The following is a 19367-nucleotide window of genomic DNA, read 5'->3' as shown; positions in this document are numbered from 1 at the left end:
GCTGTGTATTTCGATTTTTCGTAAATTTTGTTCTTTTCACACGTATGTTACATAGTTTGACACACTTATAGGAAAGGCAGTGTCATCGAATTTGTCACGCACTTTGACACGACCAATGGCTATACGCGAACCGAATTTCATGTTCACATAAGTATGTGACAAATAATATAAAATATTAAAACTGTACCCAAATTTCACCTCATTCAAATAGCGTAACTCAATAGAACCCATAAATATGGGAGATATGAGTAAATGTTTTAAGACCAAACATGTAGAGCGATAAAAGGAACGTCTGAGGGTGCAAACCGTTTGATGATCTACCATTTAGGAGCAGTAAATCTCGTAATGAAAGTAAAAGGGCGTTTGGCTTTCAGTGCTAGGAGTGTCCGATGAAAATTTCGGCTCGCCAGAGTCAGGTCTTTTTGATTTGACTCCAGCAGGCAACTTGCGTGACGTGTTGAGGATGAAATGATGATGAAGACGGTACATACACACAGCCCCCTTGCCAGCGAAGTTAACCAAGTAAGGTTAAAATTCATGACCATGTCGGGAATCGAACCCGTCACCTCTGTGACCAAAGGCCAGCATGCTATTTAACCATGGAGCCGGATCTTGAAGTGAAGATTTGCATTTACAAACGTGCCCATGATTCTCTGTCCTCTATGTAAATATAAACGTAACGACCATGTGAATGTACATTGACTGTTTTGGCGGTATTTCCGTACAGTTATCCGTTTCCGGTGTAATAAAGACCATCTGCATATTTCTTAGCTTTGATGTCTGTTTGTTGGTTTGTCTGTTTGATTATATGAGTTCTTATAACTTGAAAACTACTGAGTATATTTCTGCCAAACTTGATAGTTAGAATCCACCTGTCCTTGAGTAGGTTTTGGGTCCAATACTATTTCTGAATACCTAAAGTTAGTGGGGGTTTATCCGAAACCGAAACCATGATTTTGCACTCTCTCAAAATATGCACATCCGAAATTAATGGAAATCTACAATCCTTAATGAAAATTCATTTCTAAATCTCTTTTCTCATGTGCATTCTTTTACAGGAGGATTAATAAGTGAGATATCATGAACGGTCGGTTTTTCAGATTGAGTCCAGCGGACATAGGCCAAAAGGTGTTGTACGTGGAGCAGATTCCTTATCTATCTATATAAAAAAATCGTAACGAACGTGTGTGTCTGTACATTGACTATTTTGGTGAAATTTTGGTACAGCTACCAGATTGCGGCATAATTTGCCAGCAAGAATATTGAAATTTGGCAAAATTATACATTTTAGCCTGTAACGGACGGAAAACTTCCAAGATATTTAAATTTTTCACTTTTTATTCCAGAAGAATATAGAAATATGGAGGGAATTTTAATGATCCTGCAGAACTTCGGTTCGAGGTGTTTCGTGGGATAATCGGAATGGATAATGGATGCCACAATCTCCGTTCAATTTGAAGTGATCTTCAACCTTGGTCTTATGACTTTTTGTCGTATCTGTATCCCTTAAGCTTTAGATTCGTCTCTACTTCTCGATTTTAAGTAGTTTTGTACTTTTTACATGCATAACTCATACTTTGAATCACTTACAGGAAAGATAGAATCATCACACTCTATACGAACATTGGCCCACCCCGTACCCGTATGTGAGCCAAAAGCTATGTCATATAATTATCTGAAATGTAATGCAATGCAGGGCCGTCGCATGGGCCGGGGGGGGGGGGGCGCCGCCGTGGGTATAATATAATATTTTATGTTTTCGTAGTCTAATTCTATAGACAACTGTATTGGTCTCTATGTTATACAATAATACAATGGATTTATGGCTGAGTGCGCACAAATTCTCTCTATGCATAATCCACTGTAGTAGCTGTGTATACAGCCGCAGTGCGCGTCGGACACAGTTTACTCTTGTCTTGGTTACTTTACTTTATAGCGACATTGATATAGAAACTCCGTCGCTGTTTACGCCAATTGCTAATAGTTTATTTTTCTGTGCGTTACGAGCTTTATGAATACTGAACGAAGTTGTTGTGAAGTCCATAGTGATAGTGATTAGTGGAAAACTCAAGAATTGTGCCGAAGAAGTTGTCAGGGGTGCAAAGGAGAACGTTGTACAAGGAAAGTGAGTTAGTGAATGAGGCTTTATTTTGTAAAGTGCCAAAACTAATTTGTTTTAAACTAATACAACACAAAATGTTCCCGCGGCTGAGACCAGTAGGTCTGCACCTAGCTGTAGTTCCTCGTCACAAAGTAGCAGTCAAGGGGCCAAAGACACTGAATGTGTACCTGTACCTTCCCCTACTGATGATACCGTTACAAGCGATCGTGACCACAGTGATCGTGATAGTGATAAGGGCAATAAAAGAGTAATGGAACTGTCAACAGACAATGAAACCGAAATTGAATTTACTTCCAAATCGGAGCAGGTGCCGGTGATTACTTTAGATCCTGCAACGTGGCCAGCGCATATTATGCACATTCAGCGTGATGAGTTTGTTTTGAAAGGCCCGACTGAATATTCTAAGGAAGACCATGATTACCCAAACAATTACGAAAGTAGGCACCTTTCAAACTAATTTTGGCATCGGTTTTTGGAAAATGGAGAAAACATATCTAGGGCATTGCTGATTTATTCAGAAAAATCAGATTCTGCCCAGTGTTTCTGTTCTAGATTGTTTAATCCCTCATCAAAATCACGTTCTGATCAAGCAATGGGTTTTCACAACTGGAAAAATATGGCAGACCGTTTAAAATCCCATGAGTTGTCACCATACCATTTAAAAAATTTGACCACGTGGTTTGAAGCAGAAACAAAATTAAAGGAGAGATATCAATCAACCAGCGCATCATGAAGCAAATTGAAACTGAGGGACAGAGATCAGAAGAAGTATTGCGACGGCTAGTGGAAATTTCTTTATATCTAGCAGAGCACAATACGGCTTTTCGTGTGTCATATTCGGAAGTTTTCACAAAAATAATGGCAACTTTCTTGGACTAGTGCAACTTTTACGGAAATTTGATAATGTAGTAATGGAACACTTAAGACGTATAACAAACAATGAAACACAATTTCATTTATTAAGTGTGTCAATACAAAATGAGCTAATAACTATACTAGGTGACTCAGTGAAGCAAAGTATCTTGATGAAAATAAAGGAAGCCAGATATTTTGTCCGTTAACCTTGATTGTACTCCACACATAAGTCACAAGGAGCAAGTTTCATTAACGACTCGCTACGTCACTAAAGATGATGACGGGAAGATCAAAGTAGAAAAAAGCTTTATAGCCTACCGAGTTGTCAAAGTAACCAATGGGGAATTTCTCGCTGACTCACTGTTCAAAAGAATTGAAGAGTGTGGTTTGAACATGACAGACAGTTGTGCTCAGGGATACGATATCGGAGCCAAAATGGCAGGTGTACATAAAGGAGTTCAAGCCGGCCGTATTTCTGGATTGTTCGTAAATTTGGTGATTTTCACAAGTATATTTCTTTGTTTGACACATTTATAGGAAAGATAGGATCATCAAATTCTACACGAATATTGGCCCACCCATAGCCGTATTTATGCCAAATTGTATGTTTTAATCTGTCACATATCTGAAAAGTAATTCTGTATGAGAAAAGCTTACACCAATTTCACCCTATTCATATTTTCTAAAACAATCATACCGTTAACATATCATAGGAACACCCATTTAGATCGCTAAATGTGGCCAGAAAGTGCGTCGTATCGTACAATCCGTTTTTCGATTTGATGTACCGTTTAGCAGGAGTTATTTTGTAAATGAAGGTAAACATTCATATACTTCCGTATGACGACTATATTCTTTCATTGACGTCGATTTGTAGCGATATAGAAAGGGTTTGTCTGCCATTGTTATTAAATACTTTGCAAATCGATAGTAACTGTCAGAAGGAAGGCGTCTTCTGTTGTAATCAGTCCTCCCCATAAAGAATTTGACAGGCAGTAAGAATGGGGTCGTTCTCCGTCTCCTGTGCACTATTTTAATGCATAATTCCCTTCTCGATTCGACTAGCAGAAGACAAGGCAGCGTACAATTTTTCAAAACTCTTTTAGCCGATCCTATTTGTCAGTAGGCAAGGGTGTCTTCCATTATAAACAAATTTACCCATCTAAAATGTGACTGACGTTAGGCATAGTGGCCTGCTATTATAATGGAAACTCACCAACTCGGTGTGACTGGCAGTAACCTGAGTAGTATTAGAAAATTTGTCTGCCATTATAATGATAAGAACGCAACTCACTTTTGACTGGCAGTACGGAAGGTCCTTGCAAATATAATAAAAGTTCCTCAACTGTAATCTATCTGAAAGTAGGAAATGGGGTCTGCCATTGTAATGAAACCTCCCCAAATCGATTTTGTCCGCGTACTAGGTAATGGGAACTGCCGTTAAATGAAAACCTCTTTGTGAATTGCAGTAGACAAGTGGACTTGCCGTTATAATCGCAATTCCGCAAATCACACTTACATTGGAAACAACGTCTGTGGATTTCACAATGCCGTTTCTCTGATAAAGCCAAGACACATCCAATTTAAAAATCGTATTCACTTCATGTGCAGTAATTTACTTCGATATCCGTATACAATGTAGAGTAGCGTAGCGAAGCACGGGCACATTTGCTAGTCTCCGCTAAAGGAATAGCTGATGAACTTAGTATCGAACCTGTTTTTCCCGAGAAAATGGTTCGTAAACGAAAACGCATTTCTGTATGAGTCTTCTGGGGAAGTGCAATCGTCACCTGAAGAGACCTTTATGAAAGAAGTTTTTTTATCCATTAGTGGATAAAGTTTTTAACTCAATTAAGAGGAGGTCAACTGCATTGAAAGAACACCAGCAAGTTTGGGTATTTTTGGGTAATGTTGTTCAACTTCCAGGAAATATCTAAAACAAAGTTGTTGGGACCTTGAGAGATATTAACTGACAAAACAACCAAAGTGTCTGATATCAACGACATTGAACTGTATCTTGAACTTATACTTGTAAGATCGATTTTGGATCATGGAAAGAACACAGTCACACAAAAATAAATATTGCGTATGACCGAAAACACAAACAGTGAAGATTTGTTTACAAACTTGTGGGTCGCATTAAGAGTGTTACTAACAATACCAGTGACAGTTGCTAGTGCCGAACGAAGCTTTGGTAGGCTTAAGCTAATAAAATCCTATTTGCGCTCTACAGTCGCACAGGAAAGGTTGAACTCTCTCTCTCGCCATTCTAGCAATAGAAAATGACACTGCTAAAACTTAGACTTTAGAGAAATTCTGACAACATTTGCTCATGCATAAGCCACGCGAATGCCTTTCAATGTTTCAAAGTTTGTATATAGACGACAAAAAAGAGTACCTACCAAAACAAGAACAAATAATGAAAAATCAAACACTGTATTTTGTATATGAATAAATGAAATCTTAGTGTATGTATATCAAATATGTAGTGGAGGGTGGGTGGTCCGTGATGCTGTTATTTATAATAGCTGCCTGTTTTTCCAGTCCGCAACACGGCGGGTCCATAGGTGGTGGATAATGGAGCGGCTCTAAAGAGCTAGGGTGTCATCCCCCTCTCCCCCCCCGAATCAAAACTGGAACGAACAAAATTACGAGTTATACCTGGGGTGGGGGCGCCTACATACCACGCGACGGTCCAGATGCAATGTAAGATAATCTTACACAAATTTCTCGTCTTCAACGTTTCTAACTCAATCTGACCCATGAATAGATGATATGCGAGAAAATATCATAGGACCAGCCATTTAGGCTGCTAATTACTGCGTCTTATGATACAATCCTTTGTCGATATGAGGTACCGTTTAGCAGCAGTTAATCTTTAGATGGTCTGAAATATTGTAAACATGCATATACTTTCGTATGTCGATTTATATATATTCATTCATGTTGATTTGTACCGATCGAGATGGGGTGTGTCTGCTATTTTAATCAGTACTCCTCACACCGACTTCGACTGGCAGTAGGAATAGGGTCCTTCTCCAACTTCTGTGTAACTGGCATTAGTAAGGAGGGCCTACTATTGCAATGCATAATTCACCTCTCGATTTGACTTGCAGAAGGCAAGGGAGAATGCAATTTTGTTCAAAACTCCCCTACTCGATTGTGTTTGGCTGTAGGCCAGGGTGCCCACCATTGTAAACAAATGTACCCATCCAAAATATGACTAGCATTAGGCATAGTGACCTGCTATTTTGATTGAAATTCACCAGCTCTGTGTGACTAGCAGTAAGCTGGCTGGCAGCAGGTAAAAGTGCCTGTCATTATAATGATAAGTACACAACTCAAATTTGACTGGTAGTAGGGAAGTTGCCTGCCATTATAATAAAAACTCCTCAATTGTAATCCGTCTGGAAGTTGGAAAGGGGCCTGAAATTGTAATGAAAAGTACTCAAATCGATTGTGTCCGCGCAGAAGGCAATGGGACCTGCAATTATAATATAAACTTCCCAGCTCGATTGTGAATGGCAGTAGGCAAGTGAGCCTGCCGTAATCATCACAACTCCGCAACCCACACTTTATATTGGAAACACCGTATGGGGACCTCCGCATACCATTTCTCGGATAACGCTAAGAGACATGCAATTTTAAAACAATCGTATTTATTGCACGTACAGTATTTACTTCAATATCCATATACAATGTAGAATACCGTAGCGAAGCACGGGTACATATCCTAGTGCAAATTAAAATTAGAGACAGCCTCCATTTTAACGAAGTCTGTATTTAATTGTTCACCCTCGTCGGCGGACAGACAATTCACTTATTTAATAAATTTTGGTAGTAAACTTGTTACTTTTGTGTGAAAAACTGAAGAAGGGATATTTTCAACCTTACCTCTGAATGAATTCCTTAGCCACGCTATCTATTGGTCCAACATATAACTTCGTGTTACGTGGTTGCATCATAGCCGGATTAACGCTGCTTCTGAAATCGTGCCATTGTTTACCTTGGCTGCAAAAAAAGACGAAAATTCATAATTATTAACACACTGATGAATGAATTTTCACTTAGTGTCTGTGATAGGTGACGATGATTGCGATGTTAATGATTTGACTAGACTCAGGAAATCTCAATGAATCATGGACATTAACATTATCGCGTGACACAAGCCGGAGAATTGGACTTTAATGTTCGAAAATCGCTCACAAACTGGCCTGGAATCGAATAACGACTGCCTTTGTGAGAAGCCAGATACAATAACACTGGTATGCCCTATTCCTTCACGACTCCTTCCAAACATTAACAATTATCATCATCATCACCAGAAGCAATAACAATAAGAACAGTAACTAATTGTAAGTTACGGATCTCGAGTGCTATGTACTAACATGCACGTGATTCACTAAACCAATAAACTTAATACTAACATCTTGAAAGTTATGTTTTGGTCTATTGCAATATTTGCTTTGAATTACTTTCATTGAAATTTCATGCAACCAATAATAAGTACAAATGGTTAACATCTTACGTGGATTTTACTCCTTCAATTCCTTTAAAAAAATCGGACCGCATTTCACGTCGATACTTTAAAATTGAATCGAAGACTGGTCTCACTGGCCATTGTCCCTCGTTTCTGAAAATCTGTAACAGGAATATTTGTATTACTACATAGGATAAAATGAAATATATTTCGTGAAAGCCCCATTATATATGGCACATTCTTCGTGAGAAAACATTTATATTACACATTTAGCCCATACAAGTAAAATTTAATAGAAACTGAACGTTAATAAGAATTTGATTTTCTTGTTTTCATGTAAAATATGTGAATTTTCTTTACCATGTGATTTTTTATTCGAGTTATAAATGCAGGCATTAATAACGCACAGACGTTTAAGTTCCTTCACCTTCAATGGAACCCAGATATGTCCAATAAGCTGTAGTTATCTCTCTAAAAGATTTCAGTAAAATTACACTGGTTATAAAGAAAAAAAAGCCGGCCCCGCGTTGGTAGGGGTAGCGTGCCTGACTCTTACCAGGAGGCCCGGATTCGATTACCGGCCAGATCAGGGAATTTTACCTGCATCTGAGGGCTGGTTCGAGGTCCACTCAGCCTACGTGATTGCAATTGAGGAGCTATCTGACGGTGAGATAGCGGCCCCGTTCTAGAAAGCCAAGAATAACGGCCGAGAGGATCCGTCATGATGAACATACGACACCTCGTGCTTGGTGGGGGGAGGGAGAAGCTGATCGGCGGTCGCTTGGTAGGCGATGGTCCTTCGGAGCTGTTGCACCTTGGGATTTGGTTTGGTTAACCAAAAAGAAACTTTCTTCTGTTGCCAATGATTTTTCAGCGAATTTATAAAATATGGAGGGTGCTGAGTCCATAAATGATAGTAGTTTTTCAAGATTGGCTCTAGTTTTTGAGATATAAGGTGTTGAAATAATAATGCTATCGGCACCTTTTTATTTTTTTTAATTTAATATTCTGTTTTAATTAAGTCTTATTAAGTCTTAATAAGTCTTTACAGTATTGTAAGCATCCATTTATCTATTACTTCAATATTATTTTGTTCTGTTTAATTTTAATTAACAAGCTTTTCTTTTTTTAATTTTCAGATCAGAATGAGAGTTTCACGAAGAGATTTGAATGACCCCAATGCATTCTGCTACATTTGTGGCGAACATTGCCAGGAGAAACATAGAAAAAATATTACAGACTTTGTTAAGGAAGCGTATCTGGCTTATCTTGGAACAATAGGGGGCAGTGTTATGCCACAGCAAAGTGTTTACCAGTGGAATGAACAGTTCAAAAGGGGTCGTACGAGCGTGAAGGATGAGGAAAGATCCGGGCGTCCATTCGCAGACGTAACTGATGCCAATATTGAACAAAAGCATCATCTGATCCTGAATAACTGGCGAGTGATTGTTCTATGAATTTCCCCTCCTGGTAAACCCTCAGACCACAAAAAACGGATTACGGAATGCTGTTCTTCCTTGGAATAAACAGAGAGTGGCGCAGCCAAATTTACGTCGCATCAGTGCAAGCTGTACTGATCTGATAACGCTGAAACCTACCATAGTCGTAGAAAATGGTGCCATCTATCGGCTGGTGAGCACAAAACGCCATAGAGCCAACCAAAAACAATTGGAGTAAAATTGCAGGTACTTATTGACTTGCCCTCGTATGAAGGCAAAATTTGTTTCAACCCTTTCAACTAATGCTTTTTATTAACTCCTTCAAAAACGTTCCATGAAAATATTGGCTGTATTAAAGGCAACTCAAATGAATTTAACTAAGAAAAGTGGAAGAGTGAACGTTAAAATTGGAGACATAGTGCTAGTCAATCTTCTTTTTAAATGCGCGAAATAACTGATACGGGAGTCGACCTGGACTCTGACCGCTGTTTCATTGAGCCGCGGACTTGACAAGTTCGTTCAAACGGCACGCCACTTTAAATCTCTGTAAGTATTTCGGAATTTCCTTTTGGTAAATCATGTAGCTAGGATCATTACGTACTAAAAGAAGCAGAAAACGACAATGTCCCCGTCATAATTGCAAAACATCGAGTTTGATCCGTTTTCCCGTGAAATTGTAACATGAAGTAAGTTTGGTAACATGTATCGCAAGTACGTGCTCACAGCGCTAATTCGATTTTGTTTACCGTATTGCCTTTTATAACGAAAAACATCATAAGCAGTTGATTGAAATATTCTACCTGTTCTAGACAAGTCTTTCTTACCTGAAATTCAGTAAGGATAATATATTTCCCCATGTACGCTTGTTACCTTCCTTCTATAGATACCGGGTGAGTTGGCCGTGCGGTTAGGAGCCCGCAGCTGTGAGCTCACATCCGGTAGATAGTGGGTTCGAACTCCACTGACGGCAGCCCTGAAGATCGTTTTCCGTGGTTTCCCATATTCACACCAGGCAAATGCGGGGGCTGTACCTTAATTAAGGCCACGAGCGCTTCCTTCCCATTCCTAGGCCTTTCCTGTCCCATCGTCGCCATAAGACCTATCTGTGTCGGTGCGACGTAAAGCAAAATAGCAAAAAGAAATACATTCTATATGCCGACGATGGGACAGCAAGGGGCTAGGAGAGGGAAGGAAGCAGCCGTGGCCTTAATTAAGGTACAGCCCCAGCATTTGCCTGGTGTGAAAATGGGAAACCATGGAAAACCATTTTCAGGGCTGCCGACAGTGGGGTTCGAACCCACTATCTCCCGAATACTGGATACTGGCCGCACTTAAGCGACTGCAGCTAGCGAGCTCTGTTGCGAAATATGCCGGGACGCATAAAAAAGCCCCTTCCTCTTAGAATATTATTCAATTATTTCACCCATAAAGAAAACATAATCGCGCCTGGTGACCATGATCATTAAGGCATCAAGTCTATATGGCCTGACAACGTGGTACGCGTGTTCGATTCCAGTTAGTCGAAAAACATTTCACCATCAGAATGTTGGCCGGCAGGGTAGGGGAGGTAGTGGTAATATATAAATCTATATAAATAAAGTTATAGGGGGTCCGCTGTCTGTTATTTAGTTTTCTTTTCCAATTTTTCAGATATTTATCCGTTTTAGGTCAACTCAAGACCGTATCAGTGGTTTTAATTGTTTTTGTCTGTTTGTCTGTTTATTCCACCATCACGGCGAAACTGATGGACAAATCTCAATCGAGATTCATATTTAGAGTATACTCATCCCGGGGAACGTTTTGGATACGTATATGACTTAAAAATCTCTGAATATACGGTACGTTTATAGTAAGACTAGAACAGTTTACTTCCCTTTTCTCTTAATACTATTAATGTTCTGTAAAATCCGTGGATTATATGTGACACGTTCCATCATTATAAACAACATTTGTTAAGTATATAATTTCTCTTTCTGTTAAAATAACGGAGAAAGTTACTATTTTCTGTGAGTCTCATGCGCTTCATAAAGTTCCATATAGACAGACAACGAACCTACATGTTATCATGGCAACGTCTCTGACAGCTTGCCAGCAGGGAAGTAACATATTGCCATTTTTGTCATCATTCCTGTAAACTCGTGGTTGTTCCTTGTGTAAAAACCAAGGGAGACGTAAATCGGCCATTCTGCGGGATATTGGCGGAATATCGTTGAAGGTTACAATTATCTCCGAATAGCAATAAGGGACATTGTTAATATTTGAACAGTACCACGGAGTGTAGCCCATTATTTCACACCATAAGGTGTTTTCTGACATTTGCTAAACATTTTATTGTATTTCTATTATATTTCTGTTTTCCGTTTTAATATCTGTCCTCTGCCTTGCCTCTTTCGGCTTAAGTGATAACACCATAAGTCATCTTCTTATCTGTTTACCTAAGAATACCTGCACCGAAAATTCCTCCTTGTTACCGTCTTCTTATATTCGTAACTCACCGCGACAATTTATTCATGGACATTTTATTTTCCAATACATCAACTTTGTATGTACATATACCGGTATATCCTACCCGACTGTAATCAGTTATAAGCCTATTTTCTATTAAAAATTGAACATTATTAACTGCATTACTTTCTTGCTACTCCGCATGTATCTGAGTGCTAATCCCGAAACCTGCACACTCTTTTCTTTGAGGAAATATTCCAAGCTCTCCCAATGTATAAGATTTGGCCAGGGAAAATATCGAAATATAGATGCAAATTTAATAGCGGTACAGACCTGCGTTTCGGGTAATTGGTGGCTAAACGGTAAGTCGTGTCACAAAACAGATAGCAAAATCGCTGTTCAATTTGGAGAGATAAGCATTCGACCTATGACCTTTGTTTGTATCTCTATCACTTATACGTTAAATAGAGCTGGATTTCTCGATTGCAAGTTAATTTCGTACTTTAGAAACGAATATATTATCGGCTGGATAGAATAATTGCATTCAGAATACGCATTGACACGACCAGTGACCAAATTGTAGCCACATTTTATGATCCAGCTGTCACATTAGTACCAAAAAAATAAAGAAATGTGTGAAATCTGTACCCGAATTTCAACCTATTCAATAATTCTAACTCTATCTAACCCATAAATACAGGAGATACAGAAAATGTCATAGGACCAACCATGTAGAACACTAAAAGGGGCGCCTGATGGTGCAATTCATTTGTCGATATGTCATGCAGTTTCAAAGCAGTAACTCTCGAAATGAAGGTCTGTACTTACAAATGTGTCCATGCTAATCTATATAAATAAATTTGTAGGGGTTACGCGTACTTTTATTTGTTTGTTTGTTTTGCCAGTTTTTCATATTTATCCGTTTTATGTCAACACAAGACTGTATCAGTAATTTTATTTGTCGCGTCTGTTTGTCTGCTTTTTCCACCATCACAGCGAAACGGCTGGATAGATCCCGACCAAACTTCAAATTTAGAGTATACTCTTCCCGGGGAAGGTTTTGATATGCATATGTCATAAAAATCTCTGAATAGGTGGGGTTTATAGGAAAACGGAACAGCTTTCTTCCATTTTCTCTTATACTATTGATTTTATGTAAAATCCTTGAGGTGAATATTAAACGCCCCCTCATTATAAACAACATTTATTATGTACATAATTTCGCTTACTCTTCAAATGACGGAGAAAATAACTATATTATGCGAGTCGCATGCTCTTCATTGAGTGCCCGACAGACCGACAACGAACCTACAGGTTACCATGGCAACGTCTCTGACTGCTTGCCAGCACCAGCACGGAAGTATTGTATTGCTATTTTTGTCATTATTCCTGCAAAGTCGTGGTTGTTCCTCGGGTGGAAATCAAGGGAGACGTCAATTGGCCATTCTGCCGGACATTAGTGGAATACTAATGAAGGTTGCAATCATCCCCGAATACCATTAAGGGGTGTTGTTAATATTTGAACAGTACAGCGCAATGTAACCCATTATTCCACACAGTAAGGTGTTTTCTTTCATTTGCTATATACTGAATTTCTATTTTACTTCTGTTTTCCGCTTTAATTTCTGTCTTGCTTCTTTTTTGCTTCTATTTGGATTGACATTCTACTTTCCAATACATCCACTTGGTAATTGCATGCATGTCCTGCCCGGCTGTCCTCTCTTATAATCCTATTTTCTACGTGTTCATGCGTATCTGTATAAATAATGGTGTAGGGGGTGCGCTATCCATAATTTCGTTTGTTTGGCCTATTTCTCAGATATGTTTCCGTTTTAGGTCAACTCAAGACCGTGTCAGTGGTTTATAGTTTCGTGACTCTTTGTGTGTTCACGGCGAAACGGTTATATAGATCTCGACCAAACTTCATATTCAAAGTATACTCCTCCCGGGGAAGGTTGGTGCAATGTCTCATTGTCGTATCTCGAGTTTGGATACGTTAGATAGCGCTGTATTCCTCGATTGTAACCAAATATATCTAACTCGATTGTGACTGACATTAGGGAAAGGGGTCTGTCTTTATAATGAAAAGTCTCCACCTCCACTGTGAATGGTGTTTGCCAAGTGACCCTGCCGTTATAGTAGAAACTCCCGAACTCGATTGTGATTGGCAGTAGGAAAGGTGGCCTACCGTTATCCACAAAACTTCCCCAATGCCAGCTTACATCGGAAACAACGTACGGCGTGCTCCCTGTTTTGTGTCTCGGATCGCGCTAAGAGACTTGGAATTTAATATAATCTTACTCACTGCCTTTACAGTAATTTCCGGAGAAATCCGTATACATTGTAGAGTTCCGTTGCGAAGCGCGGGTACGTTTGTTAGTTTTTATTTTTATAATCCGTTTACCCTCAAGGGTTGGATTTTCTAAAGGACTCAGCACTGATCCCACCTCTACCGCATCAAAGGCAGTGTCTTAGGGCGTGAGATATTTGGTCGGGGATACGACAGGGGCGGAGGACTAGTACGTCGTTCAGGAGGCCTCTCCTGCTATGCTAACCAGGTGCCTTGTGGGGGGTAGGTGAAGATTAAAAGAGATAGGGATGGAGGAGGGAAGTAAGTGGCCATGGCCTTAAGTTAGGTACCATCTACACGTTTCCCCTGAGGAGAATTGGGAAACCACGGAAATCCACTTCGACGATGCCTGAGGAGAGAATCGATACCCCTCTACTTAGTTGACCTGCCGACGCTGAGTGGACCCCACTCCAGTCCTCAGTGCCAGTTTTCGAATTTCATGGCAGAGGCTGGAATCGAACTCGGGCCTTCGGGGGTGGCATCTAATCACACTAACCACTACACCACAGAGGCGGGCAGGTGGTGGTGTACAATTTCTAATAATTCTCTTCAGTATTCATACGGAGTGAGGGCTTCTGATGCTGTCATTTGTAATTCGTCCGTCGGATGGCGACGCTAATGCTTGAACAGTTCCCTTAGTTATATTCGACAGGACTAGGCTATTTAACGGGACCGGGTTTCAACCTATCCATTACTTTTATTATATATCAAGTCATCCATTTCATTTCATTAATTCATCTGAGGAAGCTGACGTCGGAAGAGGCCTCCGGCCGTAAAAGCTCTGTACGAATATTCATCTCACTTCATACACGACCCTGTACATAAACGGGACAATGGTTAGACACTCACACGTAAAGAAAATCTGATTCTGATAACCCCTCTGCCGTCTAAAACACACTAGCTTACTTCCAATTGATACCCCATTACTGAACGCACCACTTCCCTTAACCCTCGGATACTCGCGCGGGCTACAGGTGTAGTACAGAGTATATTCGTGGCTAGGAATATTGATACTCTCTATAGCTGACTGTCAATGTTGCATTTAACTGGCTAATGTGTTTCTGGCTTGACTAGGCACGCCATTTAAGCACCAGACAGATTAGAAGTGGTCCGGGCTACAACAGTAGCTCGCGCGAGATTTGCTGTTTCAGTGCTGACAATAACTGAGCAAAGGAAACATCGCTGCGCATGTGGCCAAGTAGATGACTTTCTTATCAGTCAGTGGTTAGATGAAAGTAATGATAGTGACGATAGTGAACAGGATATACTTACACACGAAGTACACCAAACTGAATCTGAAGGTACCCGAGTGTCCAGCGACAAATGACGATGCAAGTACCGGCAGCAATAATTCCAAATGATTCACTGCCAAGGACAATTTCCAGTGCCTAAGGGATCATCCACGTTCTAATGTGCGTACAAGAGCCCATAATATGATCGTGCACTTTCCTGGCCCTCAGGCAATATCTCGCAGTGTGAAAACTGAACTTGAATATTTACAACTTTTTATAGATAGAAATATAATACAAATGATTACCACAGCGACAAATATTTATATAGGTAAATTGAGAGACAATTTTTAACGTGGTCGTGTTGCATAATTTACCGATACAGAAATAAGTGCTTTGATAGAGTGCTAAAATTCCTTTAAAAGTTCACAGAAACTCTAAGACAGTTTTTTTTAACCTAATATTGTTTTTATTTATCTATCGTACAAACATGTTCTAATGTAGGTATTTAGGTATATATATATATATAAATGAATTTAAAATATGTAATTCTTTTTTTTCTGTTTCCATTGTAGATTACGCTTAGTGTGAGATCTAATCAAATTTTTCTCCAAGGGATTTTATTTTCTCTTCTCAACAAAAGGAAACCTACATATGGTCATCAAATTTGGCTTAGAATATTTACATACACTACTATTTAAGGTATTATTACCAAATAAACCTGAAAACAGCGTGTACAAGTCATATAGATCGAATTTCAGTTTGGGCTACATACGTAGCCCGCGCGAATAACCCTGCATCTATTCCTAGCGCGAGTGTCCGAGGGTTAAATGACTATGAATAAGTCGCCTGGTATACTTCACTATCACTATCACTATCATTATCAGCCATATTCAATCGTTTTTACGATGTGGCCCCTTTAAGTCCGAAACAAGGTAGGTTTTCACGAAGTCTCTCCATCTGGGACGGTCTTGAGCGATGTTCTGCCAATTGATCCCAGTAATCTTCCGGATGTCTTTATCCCATCTGTCCGGTGGTCTTCCTCTTGGTCTGAGATGATCTTTCGGACACCACTCAAGCACAAGCTTTGTCCACCTACCATCAGTTCTCCGAGCAACATGGCCTGCTCACTGCCATTTTAGGGTAAATACCCTTTCTAAAATGTCACTGACCTTTGTGACTGACCTGATGTAATCTGCTCTCTTCCTGTAAAATTTCGACATTTGTTGCAAACTAGCAAAAAATGCACTAGTACCTACTTGAGAACCAAATCTCTCGCAGCTAACTCAATCAAGAAGTTAATCGAAAATAAAACTCATAAAACGTGGGAAAATGAAACTATCCAACTTACCACAATGTAGAAATGGAGAAAATAAATGAGCCATTGGGCAGGAACAAAAGGAAGCAGAGGAAAGAAGCAGTGGCGTACTTCAGATGGGAAAATACTTAGCTGCACATCTAGCTGGAATCAATATATAGCAGACGGAAAAGTGTACCAACCTCAAAATTACTGGACCAGTGATTTACTAGAAACATCTACTTCAGTGCACAGGACTAAACGCAGCCAACATAAACAAGTCAATTTATCATCCCTATACTTGGACGGTCAGAAACAAGATGAAACAAGACTCTGTTCCTTAATACATCTGTACATTATTACTGATATTTTGTGCATTTCTGTTGTCTACAGATCTCAATTCTGAATTGGAGTTACTTCCCAGTAAAACCGTAGATTACAACAACAATTCAACAACATTTGTTGCAATACTTCCTATTTGCTTGGTGTTATCTCACTCCAGTATATATTATGATTTAAATTGGATGAGGCAAAAGAAAATATATTATATGCACTTCTCAAACAACTAAGCAAAGCAATTCTGAGTATGATAATTTTACGTATACAATTGAGGCATGTCCTATGGGAATTATTAAAATATATGGTTCAAGACCGTTTAATGACGCAGGAAAATTTTATCGAAAATATAATCGTTTAAGAGCAAGCGTGTTCTAGATTAGCGGTGTTCTAATTTAGATTACCAAAGCTGTTCGGAGCTAACACTTTCCAGCTGAATATATTCCGTCAGTGTGATGCTTCAATTTTATCCTGAAGGACTATAGTACTTATTGGAAATAATTTTTGATATTAAAGACTTGAAGACACTATTTAAAAAGAGTGTCTAATAGGCCATATAGTAAAAACTCACCGTCTCAATGTACTGTGGATCATACAGATAAACCGTTTGCTTATCACTCCGTACTCCGGACAACCTGGCAATTTTTCCGTACTTCTTATAAAGTGCTTCTGACAGAGTGTTGAAATCGAGGCTTGATAAATTTCCTGAAATGAGAAAGTACATAAACGCGTTGAATGTTATGGTCATTGTGTATGAATAAATTGAATTTTCTCTCCGTGTTAAACAGTTGAACAGAGGGTAGATATATGAGAACCTTGAAACATTAGGGGAAAAATGTATCTTACAACAGTAGGTCCTAAATTAAGTAGTACACCACGGGGTCCGTTTGAGATGGAGATTGATCTCAATTTACCAAATGTTAGCTACGAGGGTAAAGCGAATGACATAAAACATGACCAAGAAATCGTAAATAAGTTAAACTGGGAAGGACTTTAGTAGACAAATAACCTTCTGTGAAGTTACTAAAAGTACGAAATATCATAAATTGCAGATAATGTTAGAATTCAAGAGGAAAAATGGGCCAAATACTAGTTTATTTGAATAGGAATTAAGGATTCGACTAGTACGACTCATTGGCTGAATGATCAGCGTTGAGGCCTTCGGTTCAGAGGGTCCTGGGTTCGATTCCCGGTTGGGTCTGGGATTTTAATCGCATTTGATTAAATCTTCTGGCCCGGGGACTAGGTGTTTGTGTTTGTCCCAACACTTTCCTCTTCATATTCACACAACATACAACACTACCAACTACCACAGAAACACGCAATAGTAATTACATCCCTCTATATAGGGTTGCGTCAGGAAGGGTATCCGGCCGTAAAACAGGGCCAAATCCACACGTGCAACACAGTTCGCACCCGTGACCTCACAGATGTGGGAAAAGTGGTGGAAGAAGAAGAATAATAATTAAGGATTCGAATAATGTATCAATGGAGGTGTTTCATAAATTTCCAAATACATTAGAATCAATTAAGAAAAGTCTGGGCACGCAACTGACAGGTAATCTGCCACCTGGGAGACATCCGTAGCAGACCAATTGCGTTTGAATGTTTGTGACTGACGATAGCAGAATCAGAAAAAGTTTGAGCGAACTAGAGGGGAAGTATTCTGGATGCTGTGCTGGTAAAACCAGATGAGCTCTATAGAGAAACTGAAGAGACAGATGGTATAACAGATGATGAAGCTTTTTTGTGCGTGTCAAAAGTAAATACGATGAAAAAAAAATAAAATGTCGTATGGCTTTTAGTGCCGGGATATCCCAGGACGGGTTCGGCTCGCCAGGTGCAGGTCTTTCTATTTGACTCCCGTAGGCGACCTGCGCGTCGTGATGAAGATGGAATGATGATGAAGACAACACATACACCCAGCCCCGTGCTATTGGAATTAAACAATTAAGGTTAAAATCCCCGACCCGGTCGGGAATCGAACCCGGGACCCTCTGAACCGAAGGCCAGTACGCTGCCGTTCAGCCAACGAGTAGTAAATACGATGAAAAGAAAGGTTGTAAATGTATGAATATTTGCCAATATCGTATTGTTGATAAGAAAGATATGGTGGATATTTTAAAAGGCAATTATGATCGGTAGGAAATAATAAGTAAAAATATAAACAGCGTATGGGATAGATCATATAACAGTTGTTAAAGAGTGTGGTAAAGATCGCTATAATAAAAAGATAAATCAAGAGGAAGGAAACTGAAGTTAGAAAGAAATAGATTTACTGTCGTGGAAAAAAGTATGGACACCCGATTTAATACGTTAATAAGAAGTTTATACTTTGTCCCACACAGAAACAAGCTACACAAAATTTAGCTTATTTTATTCTGCAATTGCGTGCAGGCAAAACACAGTTTCGATTTTAGCCTGACATTATCATGAACTTCATAACAAGCGGAAATTGTTACGGCTATGATAACCCAGCAATGCGGAAATGTTTCACAAAATTGACAAAAACCTTTTCCACAAAAATCAGATGAAATAAAAAACTTAGTGCACAGAATAAAAATAAGTTAGTTCAGGCGATATTAAAACTTGGTAACGATCAGATCAATACTTTTAGAGTTATGAATTTTCAAAGAGACCGCTGCGATGGAAATGGAAAAACTACCGGCACTGTTTTTGTTCAAGCTGCGTAAAAATTTTAATTGAGTACGATAACTATTTCTACTCCATATAATTACACGTAAATGATATAAGCTAAATTTTGGCGTATCTTGTTTGTATGTGTGACAAAGGATAAACGTCTTATTAACGAAT

At 39.3% G+C, this 19367-nt stretch overlaps 1 protein-coding gene across 1 annotated transcript in view; it reads right to left on the bottom strand.

Moving 5' to 3' along the window:
- LOC136872033 (probable cytochrome P450 12a5, mitochondrial) overlaps positions 1 to 19367 on the bottom strand; it is a 69726-nt gene that overhangs the window by 39565 nt on the left and 10794 nt on the right. Inside the window, exons 3-5 of the mRNA XM_067145856.2 lie at positions 17125 to 17258; positions 7506 to 7618; positions 6872 to 6988 (exon numbers count right to left, since the gene is read on the bottom strand). Of these exons, the coding sequence (XP_067001957.2) occupies positions 6872 to 6988; positions 7506 to 7618; positions 17125 to 17258 (364 nt within the window). The remainder of the gene's footprint in view (positions 1 to 6871; positions 6989 to 7505; positions 7619 to 17124; positions 17259 to 19367) is intronic.

The sequence above is a fragment of the Anabrus simplex genome, chromosome 4 (genome assembly GCF_040414725.1).
Source record: "Anabrus simplex isolate iqAnaSimp1 chromosome 4, ASM4041472v1, whole genome shotgun sequence".
Taxonomy (NCBI): domain Eukaryota; kingdom Metazoa; phylum Arthropoda; class Insecta; order Orthoptera; family Tettigoniidae; genus Anabrus; species Anabrus simplex.
Note: the sequence above shows the minus strand (reverse complement) of the source record. Positions and strands in the feature narration are given on the sequence as shown.